Source organism: Malaclemys terrapin, chromosome 13, assembly GCF_027887155.1.
Source record: "Malaclemys terrapin pileata isolate rMalTer1 chromosome 13, rMalTer1.hap1, whole genome shotgun sequence".
Lineage (NCBI taxonomy): Eukaryota > Metazoa > Chordata > Testudines > Emydidae > Malaclemys > Malaclemys terrapin.
The window spans coordinates 22,766,637-22,787,984 of record NC_071517.1 but is presented as its reverse complement, the minus strand read 5'-3'; the positions used below and the strand labels follow the sequence as shown (position 1 = coordinate 22,787,984).

Sequence of the window (21,348 nt, the reverse complement as noted above, 5' to 3'; positions counted from 1 at the left end):
TATTGATAAAATCCCTGGACATACCTCTGCAGTGTTGATTGTGGGTTTAGCTAGCCTCTGGTCACAAAGGAGCACTATGTCAACAGTCCTTAAGGGGCAGGAATATAGCTGAACAAATACAACCGTAACAAGCTCTTCACACCTGTTCGATGTTTTGAAAGCACAGCCCGGGCCTGACATGAAGGATCCAGGGTTAATGGCTTTGTGAGCAGAGCAAACAACAGGAAAGAAGAAAGGAAGCAAAGAAGGGTAGATCACAGGCCCTTTGCATGTAGCCCCCACTATTCCAGATTGGGGGGGGGTGTCTAGCTTTCTCTGGCCAGCCTTGTTAACACTACTGGCAGTAAAGCTGGTTGCATGCTACATTGCCTGGGAAGTTCGCTCCTTCCTGTAGCAGATTTCAGATGTAACTCTTCTGTCTTGTGACCGTAAGCAGGGGATCACTTCTGGCTGCAGCACAACCCCTCACTGGGTACATGCAGTGGAGGGGTAGCTTCATAGCGACAGAGCTGCTAGTGAAAGTGCTGCTGTTCCGCCCACCCCTTCAATGGGGTATTGATTTACTTTGGATGATTTGCTATAATCAACACTCAAGGCTGTTTAACGAGTCCATAATGCTTTACCTGATAGATCGCTGGGCCTGCAGTTAATAAATATTTTCAAATAGGTGAAATAGGTGCTTTGGCAACACATTTTTACAAAATTATCTCCGTTTTGGAAAACTTTGATGAAGAACTACAAATCCATTCAAATTAAGGCTTTCCCAATCCCAGTTAGTTTTGAATGTTCATCCAGCCCAGTTTGACTCCAATGTTACCTTTTTCAGGGGGTTGTGAGGGGGGAGGGATAGCTCAGTGGTTTGAGCATTGGCCTGCTAAACCCAGGGTTGTGAGTTCAATCCTTGAGGGGGCCACTTGGGGATCTGGGGCAAAATCAGTACTTGGTCCTGCTAGTGAAGGCAGGGGGCTGGACTCAATGACCTTTCAAGGTCCCTTCCAGTTCTAGGAGATAGGATATCTCCATTAATTATTATTATTATAAAACAGAACATTTTCCGTTGTTGCCTCAATTTTCTTCTTGCAAAAAGAGACAGTTTTGACTGATAGGAAACCATCTGCTTGTTTGTGTCTAAATATAATCCTGTATGCCACTTCGATCTGAAGAGCTCAGCATTCTTTACAAATATCAAAAAAGCTTCATAATAGTCCCATGAGGTATGGTACAGAAATATCACACCCATGTCATGGAAGGGGGAAATCAAGGCACAGAAGTGGGATGGCTTTGCTAGCAAGTAGCAGAGCCAGGACTAGAACCCAGGAGTCCTGACTCCCAGATTTACAGGCTGATCTACTACACTACATGAAGCTGCACCAATTAGTCTGGGGGGACAGAATTTTACCATTCACAATGGATGAGGCTGCCAGTCTGCTGGAGGTGTGGGGAGTGATAGGACGGAGGGGGGTAGAGTGATGGGAATGGTCTTGTTTTACTGAGAAGCTAGAACGGAGAAGGTTGCAGGGCTCCTGCAGGGATGGCATACACGAATTAACTCTATTGCAGTGCCCCTATACAGAAAACAATGGGCAAATGTGTTTCCATTCGGTAGTGTAAGGGTGGCATTTCAGAATGAGGAGCTAGCTGCTCCTTGCTGAGGGGTGTGTGCGATCTGCATAGGGGTCACTTTCCTGATGTGGTCCAAGGAACTAAGAAACAGCTGTTTCATGGTGGCAAGCGCTGGGAGCAAGGGGGAGAAGCGGGGATGCCGCACGCTCAGGGGAGGAGGCAGAGGTGATCTGGGGCGGGGAGCTTGGCTGCACCCACCAATTTTTCCCCGTGAGTGCGCCAGCCCCAGAGCACCCACAGAGTTGGTGCCTTTGGCCATTCCATACCCCTAATTGTTTTTATTGCCCTTTTCTGTACTCGTTCCAATTCCAATATATCTCTTTTGAGATGGGGCGACCAGATCTGCACACAGTATCCAAGATGTGGGCGTACCATGGATTTATATAGAAGCATTCTGATATTTTCTCACTTATTTTCTATTCCTTTCATAATGATTCCCAACATTCTGTTCGCTTTTTTGACCTCCACTGCACATTGAGTGAATGTTTTCAGAGAATTATCCAGGATGACTCCAAAATCTCTTTCTTGAGTGGTAACAGCTAATTTAGACCACATCATTTTATATGTACCTAAATACGTCAGCGTTTGGCTTGTCATTGTTATTACAACACAACTACCCTCCCTTGTGTGTGTCTCTGTCTGCGCTAGATGTTTACACAGTGCCAATCACCATGCTATCTAGGCACTGCCTAGTTGATTGAATGAGGTATCATTTCTCACCAGCCTAACACATTTCATCAAGGTAATGGCAAGGAGACGTGTTAATATTTATTCCTGGGCTTACTGGAATGCCATTTTCTTAATACACATCTGGATCAATAGAGTGGTTTGCTAGTAAAATCCGAGATCTGGCTAGCATAATCTGAAACAGCTCCTTGCTATGCTGCCGTATGCTGTACTCTGGTGCCAAGATGTTTTACTGTCTCTTACATTACTAGAGATTCCTCAGTGACAAACAGTATTGACAATACAGAGAGAAATGGAGTTTCTTCTAGGAATACTAACATCTTGAGATGACTGGGAATTACTGTGGTGCCAGATTTGTTCCTGGTGTTTTGACGGGGCAGAGTCTGAGATGCTGAACATTTCTTATTCCCTCTCTGGCAAAGGAGAAGTCCCTGTCCCATTGAAGACACTCTTCTTCCTGTCTTAGGACCTGATCTTGCAGTCATTGAAGTCAGTGGCAAAATCCCCACTGACTTCAACGGGTGCCAGATCTAACCCTTAAAGCAGTGCATTTTCAGCGGTGAATGACCAGCTCAAATTGATTAGAGAACCTCATTGCTGATTAGAGAACATCTGTATGAAGGCCAGAAACCCATTTTTGATCACCAGACCCTGACATTAACTTTTATTCGCACAACAAACCATTAATCAATCTAGGAGACTTTATTCCCTTTGGAGGTTTCTCATATTTTGGAAAACATTTTATGATTTAAATTAAAATAAAAGGGGGTATTTGAGTCAGCCCAAGCAACTAAAGCCCTCACAACGACCTGGGTCCCCGTTCTGGTCTTTTGACAGGGTTAGAAGTGCCTAAACCATCTGGAGGTGGGGGTAGATGACAGCACTTCTTCTTGCTCTTGTGCAGCCCCTTTTGGCTGGTGGTTGGAGTGGTATATAGTCCTCCTTATCTGGAGCGTAGGGCCGGTGAAGGTAAGAGTATAGGAGGTACCATAGCAGATCAGGTGGCTGGCCCCCTTTTTCAGACTATAGTCAGTGCTGGAAGCTTTAGGGGAAACTTTCCCTTTGCTGGAAAAACAGCAACTGAGCACAGCTGCTGAATGTTGCTTATCCTGTCATGAAACAAACTCCAAATTCCCCCTTGTAAAAGGAGATGGAGTCTCTTCAGCCTTGCTCCCTTGTGGCAGCACAAACACTCGATTTGCTCTGTTGGCTGAGCAGGCTGATCTGCCAGCCATTGCCCTGAGCCAGCCTGGCCTCTGAGGGAAACCAAAACGCATCCTCCCAAGAGCTGTAATCTGTTAAGCCTGTGTTACTGTGTCTGACACATCAAGTGGCCGAGCCAAGGTCTGTAAACCATCGGAAAGGGGAGGAGGGATCGATAAATGCTCCCCAAGGGCTTGCACTGTGTTCCGTTTCTCTTGCACAAAGCAGGAGACCAAGAAGGGGAAAGATGTGAGTTTCCTGAGCTGGCTGTGGGAAAAATCAATCCTGGCGTTTGAATGGCCATCTCGGCACAGACAGGCGGGACCTCCGCCCAGCCAGATTGTGGGATTTATCTATTGAGGGACAATAGTATAAGTGAGGCAAAGCTGCTCCTCCTTGATTCCCTCTCCGACGGGGCTATCATCGTGTTATTTAATGCAGCTGCTCAACCCAGCTGTATTTAGAGGGGTCTTTTCCGCAGAGTTTAACAGGCATCATGTCAGATAGTTTAACCTAGGCAGAGCATCCCTTTTGAGAATATTGATGTTGCATAGGGCAAGGTGTTCCACTGATCTACATGGGTGCAGCTCCAATGAAGTCAATGAAAAAGCACCCACTTACTGCAGCTGAGTACCTGGCTCCTCTTATCTAGGAAAAGAGAAGAATATTCAATACTCTTAATTCTTGATTGTTGGACCTGATTCTGCTCTCAGTTACACTGGTGTAAACCAGGAGTAACTCCACTGGAGTCAGTCTGAAATTGGTGCAAATGGGCCCACGGGGTCTAAGAGCAGGAAATACTTCAAAGGGGCAAAGCCACATCAATGTAGGCCTCAGATTTAAGTTTGTAAGAACAAAATGTTGTCAAACCCAACCTTGCTGAAAATGTTTCCATGCCAGGATGACTCGTCCAGGTTCACAGAGCAAGTCAGTGGCTCAGCAGTTCTTAGAACTCAGGTGCTTGTAACTCTTTGGCCTTTCCTTAGCCCCCCCAGAGACATGCTGCTTCTGATTTCAGACAGACCTCAGACCTCCAGGTGAAACTCAGAAGCTGCTGATTTTCACCTGGTTTTAGTGTGAAACCACAAATGGACCAAGACTCTCTTGAAAGTCCCAGGATACTCAGCAGATAATGAGTTCTGCATTTGTAACAAAACCTGATACCAGAGGAGTTTTGTTTGGCTTCAGGTTTCATACTGAAAGCTTGTCTGTTGCATTTGTAGAGCATCAGTCACCATAGCTGCTCTATTGACCTGCAATGTAAAATGAAATAAGCCTCCGGAGTGGTTCAGTGTGGGACATTTTTTGAGGCACATTAATAGCTCCAGGTCACACAGTGAAGCAGTTATGCATGCAGGAGAATAGATTATTCAGTTAGAGTAAGAATTTCTAGATTTTGTGGTCACCATTAATATTAAATTGTTTGTTATGGATGCTGAAGTAGTTCAAGTTTCTGATTTTCTCAGGGAAACTATAGGAGCAGTGTTAAGATAGTTTTTAGTTCCTTACCTGTGAATCTCCATTCTTGGTTTTCCTGGGATGCTCACTTTAATGTATAGTTTTCTGTCTTTTTGCTACTTTATTGTCTTGGGTATTTTAATTAAAACTATAGTGTGCTTTCAAGTTTCTTGGAACCTTAACTCTGAATTTACTAGTTTTGCCGTGTTTGATAAGTCAGTGTTCTCTCAATGCCTCTAACACTCTACTTATTGATCTGCCCTTTCACCTGAGACTCCAGATGAACGATGGTTTTGGTCAGGTAAAATACTCCTACTGGGGAAGGATATCAAAGTGCATAACAATGGCTTTTGTAACAACTCTGTGCCAGTGGCGCACTTTGTAACAGCTGTACTGATTCCATAAATCCAGTTTCAGAGCTTGGCCTTTTCATCTTAGAGGTAGGTCTGAACCAGAACCATGGGTCAGAACACACCTCAATTGTGGGGTTTTCAAACCCAGACCTGTATTTCGTGGCTTAGGCTCATTCCTTAAAATCTTACTGGAGCAGCTCAAAGACACTAGTGCAAAAAATGTTAGGGGTTGAATAACACTGCAAACTCTTTGGGGCTGGGAACTTGGCTTCCTCTGTTTCCTGTAAAGCATCATGCAAATTTGCAACACTACATAAGTGCCTGGTAATAATAGCAAATAGTGTTTGTAGGAAGCAGTTAGCTGAAGAAGGTTTGACTACTCCAAAACACTGTTTCTCTCCTTGTGACTATGGGAAGGCTGCTGCTGAGATCTGCTCCAGATAAGAGTGTAACTACAGGGGCAAGCAGTTTTTAAGTGGACAAATTGCTCCCAAGTGGATTCCAATTGGACTCTAAATAAACACTTAACAAACACCTAAGAGTTTAGCTTGAGCCGGAAGTTCAGGGGCAAACGGCTGTGTACTTTCTCTGATAACCCTTGCATTAACTCTTGCCTTAGGCTTGAAGTCTGAACTACTGGATATAAACAATGCTTTTCAAACCTTTTCAAGAATCACACATCTTGATTTGTGCAGGGTGCTAAAAATAAAAAAACAGTGTTGCTTTAGTATCAACACTTGGATTGAAATACGTTGTTCATTCCTTTCACAAGAAATAATTCAAGTTGATTCTAGGCCTGTGCTGGTCTGCAAACCTCTACAAAGACATATGAGCTGTGGAGGCAATGCAGCAAGGAACCCAGCTAAAGAAAAAGAGAATCTTGACAAGAAACAAAGTGTTCCCTCTAGACTGACAGTTCAATTGCAGCCCAGGTTGGTGAATTGAACACTGTCCATGTCTGGTAGCCGTTTGAGAGTCAGTAGGGTGCTTTCAGTCCCGTTCTTTGTGAACAAGTGTCCACATCACATAATCACCATTAGCAGCTTCCCTCTTTGCTATTAATCTGAGCATTGAGCCCAATGACTGAACTCCTTTCTCATCCCACAGAGGTGATCCCGCTAGCTCAGCGTTGAGGTGCATGAGTGTCTTTAACCTGCACAGACTTACGCACTATGTTCTGCACATTACTGCTGTGCATGCACTATGATTTGCAAAACCATGCCCTGCTTTTAATGTGAGTTAATAGAAAACATCACTCTCCAGGGCTGTCAGTTAGGCAGCTTTCATCAGAGCTAGCTCATAGACATTGGTAATAACAATCAAATATTGGACAAAATCTTGATGTGATGCAAATGGACCGGCAACTTCCAAAGGGCAAATAGCTGCTTTGCAGACTGTTTTTCTCTGTGCAGAAAATGGCTTTGAGTGAATGAATCCAGTAATATTTCAGTACAATGCATGGGATCCAAAGGGTAAGGTCTTGAGGACTCTGATCCACTGTAATTGGAAATAGATATTGTTATTATTTGATATTTAATATAATGAACCACAGGAGCCATTCTATATGATTGGAAGTGTCTCATAGAATACAAGTTAGGAATATATGACACCTTAGAATCCCATTGGCTTGAAAGAGCTACTTGCCACCCATCAGCTGGTGATGGGCAGACCTGAAAAGTTCAGAGTTTGGATTTTTATCTGAACATTTCGGGTCTGCAGAGTGGGGCTGTAAGTCTCACGGGAACAAGCTCTCTCATGAGATTCTTGGTGCTTCCTGCCAGGCCGGAAATACCATGTGGACAGACTGGGAATATCTCTTGATATTAGCACTCCAGTCCTGTCGGGAACTAAGCCGTGCAGAGGCAGTTATGAAAATGATGTATTTTTTTAAAGTTAACCTACATTTTTCAAACCACAGATTCCCATTATAGGCAGTGTTTCGAGTCAGTTCTTTTATTATCCAACCTGGTTCGTATGCCACTCAGGGTGCTGGAATGATTGAAACGAAATGGTTTTTCTATGTTTGCAGTGACTATTGGTCAGCTTCCAAAGGTGTGCTGTGGTATCAAAAACCTCCATCCTTAGAGGTTTTTAAGGGCTGGCTTGACAAAGCCCTGGCTGGGATGATTTAGTTGGCATTGGTCCTGCTTTGAGCAGGAGATTGGACTAGATGACCTCCTGAGGTCTCTTCCAACCCTAATATTCTGTGATTCTATGATCTTGCAGCTCTTTACAAAGGTGGTAAATATTAGAGCTGAGAAAATAATCCTCAGAGTAACTGATTTCATGAGGTTCGTCCCTTTCTCTCTTTGCAAATTGCTCACAAGCAGGTTAGGCTTTTCTCTAACTGTTTGTTGTTCAAATGATCTGCCAGGTAATTGCAGCGAATAGTCCTTGGCCTGTAGATTTTTGACAAATTGTCTGTTGGGAGTTCTTGCTATCAAAACGTTGAACTGTGGTGGTTGGTGGTGATTAGCACCCAGCTGTCATTGATTAGTTCTTATCCTCAGATTGGATGTGGGGAACTCTTCCAATCAGATTTTGGAGGGCGAATACTTTCCGCTCCAAAGCTCTGTGAATGTTCTCTAATATTTGCTTTAAAATTCTGGGTATGTCTGCACTACGGAGGCCCTTCCTGCGTAGCTATGCTGGTATTAGTCCCGTAGTGTAGACGCAGCTTACACAGATCAAAGGGGTTTTTCTGTTGGCCTGGGAACACCACCTCCCCAAAGGACAGTTAGTTATGTCAACAGAAGCCCTCTTCCATTGACATAGCTGGGTCTACACTGGGGGTCTTGTTGGCATAGCTACATCAGTCAGCGGTGTGTCATTTCACACCCCTGGCCAAGGTAATTATGCTGATGTGACTTTCAAGTGTAGACCAAGCCTCACTGTTTCTCTGAACTCCCTGCCAGTAAGCTAAGCTGTTTGGAAAACACTCTTGTAAGGAGAGCAAGCAGAGAGGAAGCACATTCCACTTTTCATTGCAGTGACTGTTTTGCAGACTGCTTTGAGCTGGTCACCCAGCTCCCGTAAGTACTAGTGTCTCTGTGTTCCAGATGGGGCAACACTGAGCCCCAGAGAGGTGCCTGTTTGTTACTGTTATTACAATCTGTGGGCTTGGCTGCGCTGCAGAGTTAACTCGAGTTATAATGCAAGTGTTGCTCCTGGCCAAACTTGAGTCCCTGTCCCCACACAGAATCCCTTCATTCAAGTGTGGTGGTGCTTTGGCTGGCTCTTCAGGGGGTTCAGGCTACAGCTTGAGTGAGCACGACTCATCACCTGCTAATCCAATCACCGTGCACTAATTTATTCTGTTCTCAATAGGTTCTTATGCTGTGCTTGTCAGTATCCAAACGCCTGCCAGTCGTGCATTAAGCAACATGCCTAACACCTAAGCTAGCTCGGGTCTGTCTGCACAGGCTGCAGTCACACCTCCCGATTGCCCTGTAGACCTACCCTCAGGGTGGTGTGATGCAGGCGTGCTAGGGTGATAAGCACGCCAAATTTCTCTGGCACAGCCTCAGACAATGCAGTAATGGGAAATTCCATTGTGACTTGACATTAATGAGTCATTATTTGTCCATAAACAGTGCCCATTCTTCCTTTATTCTGCAGCCCATGTTCATAGCGAAGATTTTGTGGACTCTGCCAAAGCATAGCTGTTTATTATGTAGTGTCTCCATTCTATCACGCCGACTTTACTGCACTCCTGCACTCTGACTGTCCATGCTGCCAGCAGGTCTCCCTTTCACAGTCCCAATATGCTGGTGTATTTTTTCCCCATAGTGGCTTAGCTCAGGCAAACCAAATCTATTTCATCCCCTCTCCCTTATTCATATGTGTAGCACATGCAAATAAATTGTCCCAGGCAAGCATTTACATTCGGTTTAGGCTGTAAGAGTCTGTGGTTGATGACAAATATCCAGCAGTAGGGATAGCTCTGGTTTATCCCTGTGGCCTGTGTAACCGCTATACTCTGCAGAGGTGCGTCAGCCAGCACAGCAAGTAGGAATAGATTGCTGGTTGCTGTTGATTATTATTTCAGTGTGATGTAGTGAGGGATCTTCCACAGAGGGGTGACTTTCTGAACTTCCTTGTAATGTCTGCACTGGGGGTGAGGGTATTGCCACATATCCCAGCCCCATTCCCCAAAGCACTGGGTTACAGGGAGTTTACTTCGGTTACAAGGGCTGGGTGAGGCTGGTGTCACTGACAGACCTATGGAGATGTCAACTGAGGAGGTCATTGCTGGGTCCTTGTCTGCTTTGAGGAAGCCTTTCAATTCCTCCAGGGTGGGGTCCCTGCACAGGGAGGGCTAGCAGCACCAGGGACAGACCAGCGCACCTTCGTTTGCATCACGGGGTGAAGAGGCAATGTCGTAACACAATGAGCTTGCCCTTATGAAGGTGGCAAGCTTGCTACCGAGTGGGCAGGCTGCCTCCACTGCTCACTCAAGCCTTGCTGGCCCAGAGAGCAAGAGAAGGGGAGTGTCAGTACACAGTGAAAACACCCAGCTCCTGCCAGTCTGGGGAGGGGAAGTGCCATGCAAAGCCTGCTGGCTTTGGCCTGCTTGAGTTTCAGGACCTCTGCGTTTCCTTCTGGTTTTGTGTCTTTCTGCACCTAAAACCTCAAACTGATATGTCAAATGAAACCACATGTGTCTGATGGGACTAGCTGGTCTGTGGGAACCGAAGAAACTCTCCCAGATCCCCCTTTCCTCAGGGACCAGGCCACCCGACATTAGCCAATGCACTGCCTATTTATGCATGTTCTTCCAAGGGATGGTAGAACTTCGATAAAATAAAATCTGACCCAAACTTTCATCTAAAACCACAGCCTGTCTCTTCACCTACAACACAATCTGAACTTTATGCAAGGTTCGAAAAAGCTTTTAAAAGGGATTTTCTTCCATTGTGTCACAGGCAGTTCTGTGTTCCTGACTGAACTGGAGATTTCCAGCTGAATTTTGCAAGCCCAACTGGCTTTGATGAACAACCAGACTTTTGGAAGCTTAGCTAAAGTAGTGCTGATTGAAAAATGGCGAGGCTGTGGTGCGCCATGAGGGATGCCACCCCCCTGGGAAGCTGGGCCCTTAGGAGCAAATGGGAGCATGAAGGACTGGAACTACAACTCCCATGAGGCACTGCGGCAGCTCATGTAAATGCAGAGATTAATATTAACCTGACCCAAAATGAAACGTTTCGGTTTTCCTGATGGAAAATTCCACCAAAACTTATTTAGTGCTGTGGAAACTTTAGACAAAAAGTCATTTTTCAGTAATGTTTCATTTGAAATTTTTCAACCAGCCCTAAACCAAACCTCTGACTCTTCTGAGGTTTGGCTTTCTCTATTTTTTGTACTATCTGCATTTAGCTGATACTAACTAGTTTACACTTAGGCCTGATTCTCCAGGTAAAGGCCCTTTCTGGAGGAACATGATGGAAATATTTGCATGTTTGCAGAATAAAATTAGCCAACATAGGGCAATTCAGGTCCCAGGCAACGTTGGAGACAAATAGTCGCTGCAAGTATCACTGAACGGTGACACGCCCAATGGCATTCTAGAGATCTCAGCAAATGACAATGTTCTTCTGTTCTGTACTTAACCTGTAGGTTTGGGTGTCTGCTAGGCATTTGCTGACCATATTGACAATTATTATTATTCCTATTGACAAAAGGAAGAAATTATGTAGGTTGGGAGATAACATGAGAAAGATTGGTAGCCTTTTAGGGCACAGCTCATGAAAAGGAAGATCGAGAGGTGACTTGATTACTTTGTACAAATACCTCCACAGAGAAAAAAGCAGGTAATAAAGAGCTCTTTAATCTAGCACAGAAAGGTATAATAAGAACCAATGGCTGGAGGTTAAAGCTAGGCAAAGATAAATGAAAAATAAGATACAAAAGGGTGATTAACCATTGGAACAAACTCCTAAGGAAAGTGGTGGATGTCTTGACATGCCGACCGGAGGCCTTTCAGGAAAATATGCTTTAGTCACACACAAGTTATTTGGCTCAACACAGGGGAAACAGTGAAATTCTCTAGCCTGTGTTGTAGCCTGATAATCTCATGGTTCCTTTTGGACATAAAATTTATGAAAATATATGATGTATAAATTAGTGTTGGGAGACCCAGTTTGATATGACAAACTCCCTGAAATAGCTCATGACCAAGGTATAGATGGGAGCCAACCATCTTCAAATCCTTCCAGCTCTGCTCTGCTCAATACTGAAACATGGATCCAGTCTCATCTACACGTCAAGTTGAACCATGCTTTTAGTGATGTGTCAGGGGACTGCTCTGGTGTAGCCATGCCCCCCAATATGGCTCTTGCAAAAGGTCCATCTAGGCCTCAGTTCCTTCACATTTATCTTTATTCAATGTGCCACCATTATTCCACCCTCCCTGCATGCTATTGTAAGAGGGAAATGGCATGGCTACTTTTCGGTCAGATCAAACCTTTCCCAACAGGCATCATAAAGCACAGCAGGCTAACTACTGTAATTGCCAGTTAGTCCTGGCCGGTGGCCAGCTGAACATAGTGCCAGAGTATTCAGTGACTGGGCATTCAGGAATAGGATGGAAGACAATAGTTTCTAATAAATCCGGTCTTCTCATGAAATTAGAGCCCGTATTAGCCGCACTTCCAATGGCCGGCCTGATTAACAGGCCATGGTTTCTGCAAACAGGTGCATCGGAAGGGGAAGGAATAAATGGGCACAAGTGTGTGTGTGTGTGTGTGTCTGCAGCAGTATGCAATAGGAAGACGATTATGGAGCTGCAGGCCCAACAAAAAGCCCACAGAGCTGGCACCGCCTGACACTCCATAGGGATCATTCCACAGCAAAGATAAGGAGGCAGGAAAATTAAATGTTATGGTTCATGGTTCCCCCTCTTCTCCGGGCTCAGAAAGGAAGGGTGGCGGGTGGGGGAGGGAAGAAGGTTCTTTGTTCCCACGTTTTGTATCTGAGCTGGACATAGATGGAGACGTGTATCCTGGTGCAGTCCCCCTTGGCCCCCCCCAAACAATACCGAAGTTTGCTCTAAGTGCAGGGGTGTGTTGTGTACAAGAAATGGAGCTGTGGGGAATGAAGATCCTTTGGCAATTTGAACATACAGAGGAGGGAAGCAAGAAGAGAAGGGGAGGAGATAAAGGAGGCGGGCGGAGAGGGTGAGAGAACCAGAAACAAAGCTTGTGGAAGCTATTGGTGTGTGGGTGGAGGGAGGGGACCATTTGGTATGTTGAGGGAGCTAACAATAGTGTGAGCAGTGTGTGGGCGGGGGAGGGGAATCTCCTGGGAAGGGTAGGCTGGCTGGCACCAAGGTGCTTTCATCGAAGGTAAGGCTGAGGCCAGGCAGACGGAAGTGAGCAGGGTTTGCAGAATGGCGCACATGAAAAAGAGCCATGAGAGAGAGGAAGGTAAAATGCAGAACTGGCCCCCCAACAGCAACAGTTCCTCCCCACTGCTGTGCAGGGCTATGGAGTCCCCTGCAGGGGTTCGCTGAGGTACCTCCAAACGTCCTATGAGCAGTGAGTGTGTATGTGCCATGCCAATCTTTAAGCCGCTTAGTCTCCTGCTGCTGACGGGGAGCCTGAGCTGCTTGCTTCTTTCAGCCTCTGCTGTTGGTTTCTGCTTCCAAGGTCCTTTGCAGGGAAAAGGGCTAGAAAGTTTTTCTTTTCAATCAGAGCGGAGATTCACCTGCCCCTGCATTAGGAGAGGGGGCTATGATGGGCCTGAAAGGCTGGCTATGCCAGAGCACAGGGGAGTGGGCCTGGGGCTTGGAGACATTGGCAACAAAACACTTCAGTGCTTTCCCCTCACAAAAAGTGCAACACCTTCACCCCCCACCCGAAGTCCTCTTACTGTAGTTTCAGCTGTATAAAGAAAAAAATTGCAAGAAAAAAAAATCCAGAACATGCTGAATGCCTGGATCCCATTTTTGTTCTAGATGAGAGCCTCGTTAGTTGCACTTGTACTACTTGTGAATGTATCTGTTGTGCAGGCAAAACCCTACCAGCGGAAATCCCCCCCATGCCAACAGGTCCTTGTCTTCCTAGCAGAGCAGATATAGCAGGTGAGCCCGGCTAAGGAGATAGTCTGAGTGTTTGGCTTGAAGTCTCTCTCATAGCCGGTTGGTGTTAATGGATTCCAGTGGCCGGGAATATCCTGAAAGATAATCTCAGTGCTGCTCCTAGTGTTAAGAAAGTTTTTTATTTCAGGGGGCAGAGCTGCTACTTTGGGATTGGAGGGGGCTAGTTCAAGCCCTAGCAGGCCTCACAGCATCAGAGAATGAAACAAAATACAGAACAAAAACACGGAAAGCCTTTTCTGCCCTGCTGTTCTAGGCAGATAGGGTATTTTGCTCCCCAATAGGGATAGGTTGGTTGCAAGTCAGGAGCAGAACAGTGACTGCTCAGAAAAAATAAAATGGAACCGCACTGTAATTTTTTAGGCTGAAATTTGATAATTAAGCTAATACCACAAGTCTTTGTCTTGGGTAAGGAGCATGAGGTAAACAGGAAGGAATGGGATTAAGATGTCTCTGTTCTAAAGGAAGGTGACGAGAGCTCTGACACCTTCCCTTCGCAGAACGGAGAGGCCCAGATGTGGGTTTGCATTGCTTTGCTGCATTGTTCAACGCTGTAGGGCAAATAAAAGCAAAGGGAAAAGAAAACAAGCTATAAAATACTCTGCAAAGCACACAGTTCTTGCAACTGCCTCTTGACAGCTCTGGGGAATGGCAGGGGAGGGGCTGAGCTTTTGATGTTCTCTTCTTAGTTTTCTTTTGTACTGGCCCTTGTTAAAAATAGCCACCATGTTGACATTAGGTTGCATATGGCAGAAAGATCTGGCATCTCCTGGCAGGTTCAATCATGGCGTAACTACTCAACAGAGAGGACTGCTTGGTATTTAACTAACAATGTCAGGTTGGCCCAATCCCTGCAGCAGGCTGAGAACAGCTGGTGTGAAGGAGCGGGAGGTTGCATTGTAATGTTGTGATCTAGACACACAGTGAATGGTGAGACTACAGAATCCAAACCTTTCTAGAAATGTTAAAGGGGAAGGTTTGATAGAACTATTTCAGATCTTTAGAATGCACATAAACTGAGCATCTCCGAACTGTACAGCAAGTGTGTGTGGTGGGAAAGGAGAGTTTGCCTCTGACACTTTAAAAGTGGGGTAGAGACTGGGGAGAGGGGAGGCATGTCTTAGGAATGTGCTGAACAATTCCATACTGGTGAACTGGACTCCACAGGCTCAGGATGTTCTGTATTTAACACTAGTTAATGTAGTGTCGCTTCAAGAGCAAATCAAAGGGTAGATGATAACAGTTCGCATGGCGCTCTAATGTTACTCCAGTGAAGCTGACAGTCCCAAATGTTTCTGACTGCAAATGGCAGAAGCCTATCAAAGGCAGGCACCACCATTTTAACTAGACACGGGCCTCGCCCCCAAAACTCAAATCTGCATCCAAAATTCAAGCACATTTTGATCCAGGCTCTTCCTTCTGGCCCATCTGACTGACTATAAGAGGGGAGGGTCAAGGGGTTCCACTTCCTGCGCTGTTATCCCGTCATGAGGGTGCAACCTCCGAAGGTTGGGATAACCCCTCTGAAGCTGATGTGCTTCCCCAAACTCTCCATGCCCCAGGAGTCTCCAATACTCAGTTGGAAATCTCTCAGGGTATGTTTACACTGCAGTTAAAAACCTGTAGCTGGCCCGTGCCAGCTGACTCAGGCTCACGTGGCTTGGGCTGAGGGGCTGTTTAATTGTGGTGCAGATGTTCAGGGTTGTTCTGGAGCCCGGGATCTAGGACCCTGCAAGGTGAGAGGGTCGCAGCTTGTCCCAAACACCTACGCTGCAATTAAACAACCCCATAGCCTGAGCCCCATAGGCCTGAGTCAACTGGCACCAACCAGCCGCGGGATTTTAATTGCAGGGTAGACAGACCCTCAGAAGCTGGTTTCTTCAGTGGCTTACTACCCTTAAGGCTGGGAAAGCAACCCTTCCCATGGTATTTTGGCACTTCCACTCCCAGTCTCAGGTGCAAGAGCAAGATCATGAATGTAACAAATTACCGTCTTTTTAAATTTAACATGCACGTTGCATTGAGGGCCAACCAGGCTGGGTCCCATTGTTCAAGCTGCTGTATAAACATATGGTTAACGTCACTCCAGCTTCCTCCCCCTCCTTAGCCTCTGTGGTAATGGCCAGTAGTCTACATTTGGTCCATGGCATACTGAGATCCAGTTTCCCCATGATCAGGGGTTGAATCTGTCATTAGGAATCAAGGGGCTGAGATATAGCTCTGCATTGGTTCATGAGACTCATGTACCCACAAGTGGCAACTTTTCTGCTTTTTGTCTCCTTTCCTGCAGCTTGTAACTGCAACCTTCATGCCCGGAGATGCCGCTTTAACATGGAGCTCTACAAGCTTTCAGGCCGCAAGAGCGGAGGGGTCTGCCTTAACTGCCGGCACAACACGGCGGGCCGCCATTGCCACTACTGCAAAGAGGGCTACTACCGGGACATGACCAAGCCGATCACCCACAGGAAAGCATGCAAAGGTATGCAGGGAAGGAGTGCTTAAGGTGATATCTGGGATACTGAACAGACTGTTCCCCCCAACCCTTCCCTTCCTGTCTTATCTCCATAGCTGTTTCTGTTGTTAGTCTATTCCCACTCTACCTTCTCAAAGGCCAAACCACAAAAATACCTCTTCCTTCACCCCCTCACTCCTTTTTCTCCACCTCACCTTATTTCCCACAGCCATACTCACCAGACCTGCCAAGCCCTGGCTATTTAGAAAGAGAGTTTGAAGGTAGCTTTTAAAAGCATCTCTGCTCTGAGGATGAAAGATTTTGCAATGTCTATTTCAAGAAGATGTTTTGGGTCATATTTTAAAAGCGATCTTAACCGAACACCAAGCTGCGCCTGCCATTTACATGGTACAGAGCCACAACTACCTGATGTGCATGGACACAAATTTGACTTGTGCAGATTTAAAGGCTGTTTCTGACAAATGGGTGACCCGCTCAAATCTCACTCATTAGGGGGAAAAAAGGTCTTTTATTGCACCTGTCATAGCTTAAGAGAGAGACACATATACACACAGATATTCAGTGGATTTGAGCGGCTATTCACAACACGTGTGACCAGGCAAGCAAAAACAAACAATGAAATGGAAAAGAAAACGCAGCCAAAGGAGAAGAAAAACAAAGGTGTTCACGGATTGCTACGGTTATTCAGATCAGCAAAGGGATCTCTGTCATTAAAAACCAAAGCTCTGGTCCCCCGCCTCCCACACCTTCTCACAGGTGTGCATACCAGCGAACAGTGGGCTCCATTCAACAGGCTTAGCATCAGGGAGGACAAAGGTCATATCTCTTACGAATCCATATATCTGCCGTACACACAACATAGGTCTCAAGCATTAGGGAGAGAAAGGAAAAGAGAATATTTAAGCCATGTACCAACAGCTTTGTTTCTCTGGACAAAATAATAATAAAAAGGGAGGCAGGAGGATCTATTACAGCTCAGAGGACCAGGCAATAATCATTTAATTTTTCTGATGTGATGTTTTAATTTTCCCCTTCGTTGGAAATGAAACTACCATAGGTGATTTGGGCTCGAGCCAGAACTCTAAGGGTTCCTTAAGAGCATAGGAGGATCTGTTGGGTTAGCCCCTAAATTCTAGTACTCTGGAATTCCACAGACATTGTGTCGTCATTCGATCTGGGCTTGCTCAAATGCCCTTTAATTGATTTTTCAAACCATTTTTATTTGGCGATATTGAGACAGGCACCTGCTGCAGAATGCGAAGGCAGCTGTCCTTTTGTGTACGTATGAGCAGAGGCGATGGGGGGGGGGTGACTTAGGTTACAGTGAGCAACAGTTAGTCTTGGGGAGGTGCTCCCTTAAGAGTTCATGGTCAAAGGAGGCAGGGAGTGGGTGGAGAATGGGCATGTCTGAGATACATGGGCTTAGGTGGGATTCTGACCCTGCACATGAGGTGCTTAGCAATGCTGTCTACTTTCTAGGCTGTGTGCCTTGTACTAGCCAGGTGTAGGTGGTGGCTGCACATTAGCACTCTCACTATCGTTGGGTTGGGGTCCCCAGCACCCCAAGTCCTGCTCAGCCTTTTCTAAATTGTGGGTATACAGGGTAAGGAAGGATCAGACCATGAAAATCAGGCCTGGTTTCAACTCTCGGCCAAGATGGTGGGAGGAAGATGAATTACATGCCTGAGATGCCCTGTTCAGAAAACAAAGATACACAACTGACAATAGGTAGTTTGTAGGGCTGGCTGGAAAATGGATTTCTTTTCCACAGGAAAATTTTGTCTTCTCATGGAAAAAATTGAAAAACGGTGACTGAAAACTGAAATTTTTTGGCCAAAATGGCAAGTTTTGGCTGAAAAGTCTTGGGTTTTAATTTTTTCAATTAAAACTCCAAATTTTCTATAGAAAACAGACCTTTTTGTTAGGTTGATGGCTTTGTTTACCTTTTATGTAAAATGTACTTTCATTGTCTCTGCCTGATGACCAGGCTGCTTAGACTACCAAACACACATCTCTTTGTCCAGGGCAGACTGGGCTTATGCATTGCTTGCCAAATACATTTTAAGAACATAATTCTAGCCCATATTCATAATTCCTTGTACACACCCCATACATACATCACGAAGTAATATTAATAATCAGTGAGTTATTAGTTTTCCAGTGATGTATTACATGCCACTTTAAGTATATATCATGACAACAGTGTGTTAGGTGCAGTGAGTGTATCAATCCTAACAAGAGTTGCTAACACAGAACAGTGAACCACCAGTGGGCCTCTGTGTCACACTCTCTTCACTCCTCATTCTTCCACACACCCTAAATACCTGCTTCTAGTAGGATTCAAATATTGACCCATCAACCTGGCCTGGTCACTTTCAGCTACTCCAATCCTCCCTCTAATTTACCTGAAATAGACATAATTCTCTTTAACCCCTGGTACGCTGGAGCAGCTGGCTATGGGATTTTTACCAAAAGAGTGGTGTTTGGGGCAACACCTCCCTACTTACTATGGAAAACCTGACAGTCATTCAATACCCTGCAATAGGCAGCAGTCAAGTCCTACAAATTTGGTGTTTACACTATGATTGCCTGGTACTAGCTGGTGACATGGCCTTACTCCTGAAATACCCAGTGATTTGCTCACATGCTTCTAATTATGTCACAACGATGATTCTGCTCCCGTTTGTTTACTCTTGGGAGCATTCCATTGGTATCCGCTAATGCTAGCGCCGCTGCAAACTCCATGTCTAATTTACTTTTATTTTCAACACAGGCTTGTCATTTTTTGTCAGTTACTGGATCTCAAAGGAATGCAAGTTTGTCTCTGGAAGCCGGGATTGTTGCCTTTTTAACTTGTTCTTTTTTTTTCAGGTGGAACATAAAACTTTTTTTATTGCCTCTGGAAGAAACCGGATAAAATTTTCCAAAGTACCTAAATCCCAGTGGAACGTAGGTTCCTAAGTGTCTTAGCTGCTTTCTCCCATGGTAGATATTATGCCCAATATTCAATCCAAAGCACTAAAACTTTAGCGAGTGGAAAGGAACTATTTTGGCTTGGCTTTACCAGGGCCAAGTCTCCTGGCTGCATGTGATGGTAGCAGAATGCACCCTTCTTATCTAAGGGGGTTTCCCCAGTGCACCAAATCCAGCTGTCACAATGTTCAGGGTCTAAATCCAATGCTGCTTCCAGTGAAGTCAATGGACATTTTGCCATCAACTTTGGTGACAGCAGAATTGGATTCCATTATGCAGGGAATGGGCTGCTCTTGTGAGCCCAGCTGCGTGGAAGGAAAGACATTTGATGTAGCATCAGCTCAGGATCACTTCACTACAGTCAGCCAAATGGCAATTTACACCAATGCTCCTCCCCCTCCCCATCCTCCAAGCTCTGGAGTCCCTTAAATTTGGCCCAAATCAATAGGCTGCCTCCATTATGCCTTTCAGCAATGGTCAGAGTCCCTGTGCTGGGTTGTGCTGACTGCTGTTGATACTCTGATATCAGTGTTCTAGGGGAACGGGCAGGTGGTTCTTTACTGCTGACTATTCCTTCTCACAACAAATATTTGATTGGGCATAGGATAGAATGGCCATGAAAACGGACTTATCTTTTTATCCCCCAGAGGTGCCCCCCTCCCCGAAGCTCACTGATGGAGCAGTTGTCCATTGCCACTGATGTACCTATTCTCCATGCCGGTCAAGCCAGCATCTTCCACAGGCACAAAAGGTGCAATTCATCCCTGTAAAAAGAGACAGCACAAGTCCCATGCAGCACCCCCATGGTGATACATACACCAGGTGCTATCTCTTGGCATAAAAATGAAGTTCCACCTGATTGAGGCAGTATGGTCTTGTGGTTAAAGCCCATAGTTAAGCTTAAGGAAATCCTAGTTCTAGTTCTGCAAGTGACTTGGTGTCTGTTTGGACAGTGACTTAACCCCTCTATGCCTCAGTCTCCCCATGAGAATAATGCTTACCCACCTTTGTAAAACACTTTGCAATCCTAATTAATTCTACTAAATCCACTTTGCAATGAATTTATCTTGATGTGGCTTGTTCTTGAATAGCTCCTGCTCTTGAATTAGAGATCAACAAATTTGAATACTTTCCCCCACCCTCTATAGTTTATAACAAAACCCTGGCTATTGGAGCTAATAGATACAAAGGTACGTAATAAATATGCTAACGATTGAGAAGCCCCTAACTCTCCAGCTATTCAGCACAATTTCACAGTAGTTGGAATGGTTTATTGTTGGTATAATCTATTGTCCTATACAAACGCAGATGAAATGAAGTTTCCTGCAGAAAGGGGAATTCCTTTGAACCATCGTATTCCTGAGCTCTTTACAATACAGAGGCTTTTCGTTTTCCACTGTTGTTCTTTATGAACTTTGGCTCTATTATAAAATAATTTTTTTAAATGGTAAAATAATTGTTAAAAAGAGCTATCATCTAACAATTTCAGCCATTTCTCCATTGATAACAATATTAATTTATCATCTCACCAAACCATCTGTTGATGGGCTTGGCTCCCCCAGAATCTCATGTGGACTGAATGCATTTAAAATTAAGAAATTAACCACCCTATTGCATCTGCCATCAGCCTTACAAATGACTCATGTTTCTCTATAAGACTTGATTCTTTCAACCATTGCAATGCTCCATTCACATTTTACGTTTAACACATTTAATAAAATACCAGTGTCTTGTGAAAATAAAATTGATAGAGAACTGTCAAGCCAGCATGCAGCATACTTAATCATTCTTGCAAGCATATTTTGCCTGGTGTGAACTTATAACACGTGTTCAATAAAGGATCTGTTGGATATGTTTGTATGTAATAATTCTACTTCATTAATTCAACCTAACAGACACATTTAGCTAAATTGCTTTTCCTCATACGTGTGTTATTCATCTTTCACTCCATACTATAACAGGATTGCATTTCTTGATTTATTTTATATCTAATGGCAAGGTAAAAGAGAACGCTGGATGAACAAAATTGTGTTCTCTAAAGGGACAATTTCATATACCCAGTTGGGTCCTCAGAAATGGGTTTTTACAAAATGGGTTTTACCAAAGAGTTTTTAGAAATGTCTGCAGGGTGGATTTGTTTTTAAAAAATTCAATTAAAACATTTAAAAAAAAACCCCATAAATAGGTCCCTTGTTGTGTTTTGGTTCCCAACGTTGCACATTGGGCAAGTGTATGAAGATCAAATTGTGAATGAGCTGTAAACAGGAAGTAAAAATGACCCAGGTAGTTCTCCTGTCCAGACTAAGTGAAGCTTTTGTTAAAGGGGGAGAGGGGGCTGGGGGTGACAAAGAGCATAATGAAAATGCATTCTTTTAAAAAAAAAATTTCAGTTTTAACGATCCACTGTGGGCTTGGAAACGCAGGTAAGGAAACGTGTGTTTGTTTGGGGCTTGTAAGGATGACTTTTAACCTGACAGTGTCCT

General features: G+C 44.8%; 1 protein-coding gene across 3 annotated transcripts in view; it reads left to right on the top strand.

Annotated features, from left to right (window-relative positions):
- The window catches only part of NTN1 (netrin 1), a 212,988-nt gene that overhangs the window by 83,030 nt on the left and 108,610 nt on the right, over window positions 1-21,348 (top strand). For all 3 annotated transcript variants that reach the window (XM_054048407.1, XM_054048406.1, XM_054048405.1), the window contains one exon: window positions 15,710-15,898. In XM_054048407.1, the coding sequence (XP_053904382.1) occupies window positions 15,710-15,898 (189 nt within the window). The remainder of the gene's footprint in view (window positions 1-15,709; window positions 15,899-21,348) is intronic.